Here is a 1,735-nt window from a genome sequence, read left to right on the forward strand (position 1 = left end):
CAGCAATCCTAAGTTTGTTTCCTAAGATTGAGTCTCTTATGGTTTGTCTCCCTCTCTGGTTTCATCTTGTTTCATTTTTCCCTCCCTTCCCCTATGATCCTCTGTCTTGTTTCTCAAATTCCTCATATCACTGAGATCATATACTTGTCTTTCTCTGATTGACTTATTTCTTTTAGCATAATACCCTCTAGTTCCATCCACGTCATTGCAAATGGCAGGATTTCATTTTTTGATGGCTGCATAATATTCCATTGTGTATGTGTATATATACATACACATCTTTATCCATTCATCTGTTGATGGACACCTCGGCACTTTCCATAGTTTGGCTATTGTGGACATTGCTGCAATAAACATTGGGGTACATGTGGGAAGGACAACATTTTTTGCATTTAATAACTACTGTGGTAACTACCTTGGTAACTATTACAGTGACTATTGGTTAGGCATAGCACTCTATAAGTATATAGTATAGGTATAAGTATATACCTTTCAGAGTAACTATTTATCTTTATTTATTTATTTATTTATTTATTTATTTATTTATTTATTTATCTTTATTATCACTTAATCTATTTTTTTTTTGATGTCTGATCGTATTTATTTGTCACTCATAGAAAATCTCATTTTTGACTGGACTCAGACTTAGAGGTAGAGGCTCTCAGAGAGGACAGCCTCCGTCTCTTGGCAATCTGTTCCTGGCGTTTTTCTTTGGCCTCCTTCATTCTCTTGGCCAAAAGTTTAGCATATTCTGCAGCCTCTTCCTTATTTTTCTTAGTGCGCTCCTTCTTCAAAGCAATACGCCGCCGTTTGTGCTGGAGGACTCGTGGAGTAACAAGACGCTGAATCTTAGGCGCTTTGGTTCTAGGTTTCTTCCCTTCTTTGTTTAGGGGCTTTCTCACAACATACTGGTGGACATCATCTTCTTTAGAGAGATTGAAAAGTTTGCAGATTCTGCTGGCTCTTTTGGGCCCCAGGCGACGAGGCACAGTAGTATCAGTGAGTCCAGGAATATCCTTCTCCCCTTTTTTTACAATGACCAAGTTGAGAACGCTGAGATTGGCATCCACAATGCAACCCCGAACGGATTTGCGCTTTCTCTCTCCAGTCCGCCTTGGTCTATAGCAGGAATGCCCCTTACTCAGCAGCAGGCGGACACGACCATGGGTCAAGACACCCTGCTTCATGGGGAAGCCCTTTTTGTCATTGCCACCACTGATTCGGACCACATAACCCTTCCATTCTTCACCCAGAGCATCAGCAGCAACTTCTGTGGCCATACGCTTCTCATAAAAGGTACGAAGTTTGCGTTCATCGTCCACTTCAATGAGTTTCTGGCAGCCAGTAGCTGGGAAAGAGATGTTCAGCTTCATCCTGAAGCAGCCTACCGCCTCCGAGGCGCCACGAAAAAGAGCCACTTAATCTATTTTTTTTTATGAGATTGTAAGCTATAAAAGTGGGGACCATGATTTCCTTGTTCTTTTTATATCCCTAGTGCCTAGCATGGTATCTGACGAGTGGCAAGCATTTATTACATATGAACTGAATGAATGAAAGAACTGCTTGGGATCTAAAGATCAGAACAACAGTAGATGGATACTTAAGGATGCAAAAATATAGTGTACATAAAAGAGTTTTAAAAAATCTTTATAGTTCACATACCATAAAATTCACCCATTTAAAGTATACAATTCATTGATTTTTAGTATATTCATACAGTCATGCAACTATTACT

At 39.7% G+C, this 1,735-nt stretch overlaps 1 protein-coding gene across 1 annotated transcript; it reads right to left on the reverse strand.

Moving 5' to 3' along the window:
• Nucleotides 1-575: 575 nt before the first annotated feature.
• Nucleotides 576-1,409, reverse strand: LOC118356097 (40S ribosomal protein S6-like). The gene has a single exon (XM_035722985.1). The coding sequence runs from the start codon at nt 1,371-1,373 to the stop codon at nt 624-626; it is 750 nt and encodes a 249-aa protein (XP_035578878.1). The 5' UTR covers nt 1,374-1,409; the 3' UTR covers nt 576-623.
• Nucleotides 1,410-1,735: the final 326 nt, after the last annotated feature.

The sequence above is a fragment of the Zalophus californianus genome, chromosome 11 (genome assembly GCF_009762305.2).
Source record: "Zalophus californianus isolate mZalCal1 chromosome 11, mZalCal1.pri.v2, whole genome shotgun sequence".
NCBI classification, from domain to species: domain Eukaryota; kingdom Metazoa; phylum Chordata; class Mammalia; order Carnivora; family Otariidae; genus Zalophus; species Zalophus californianus.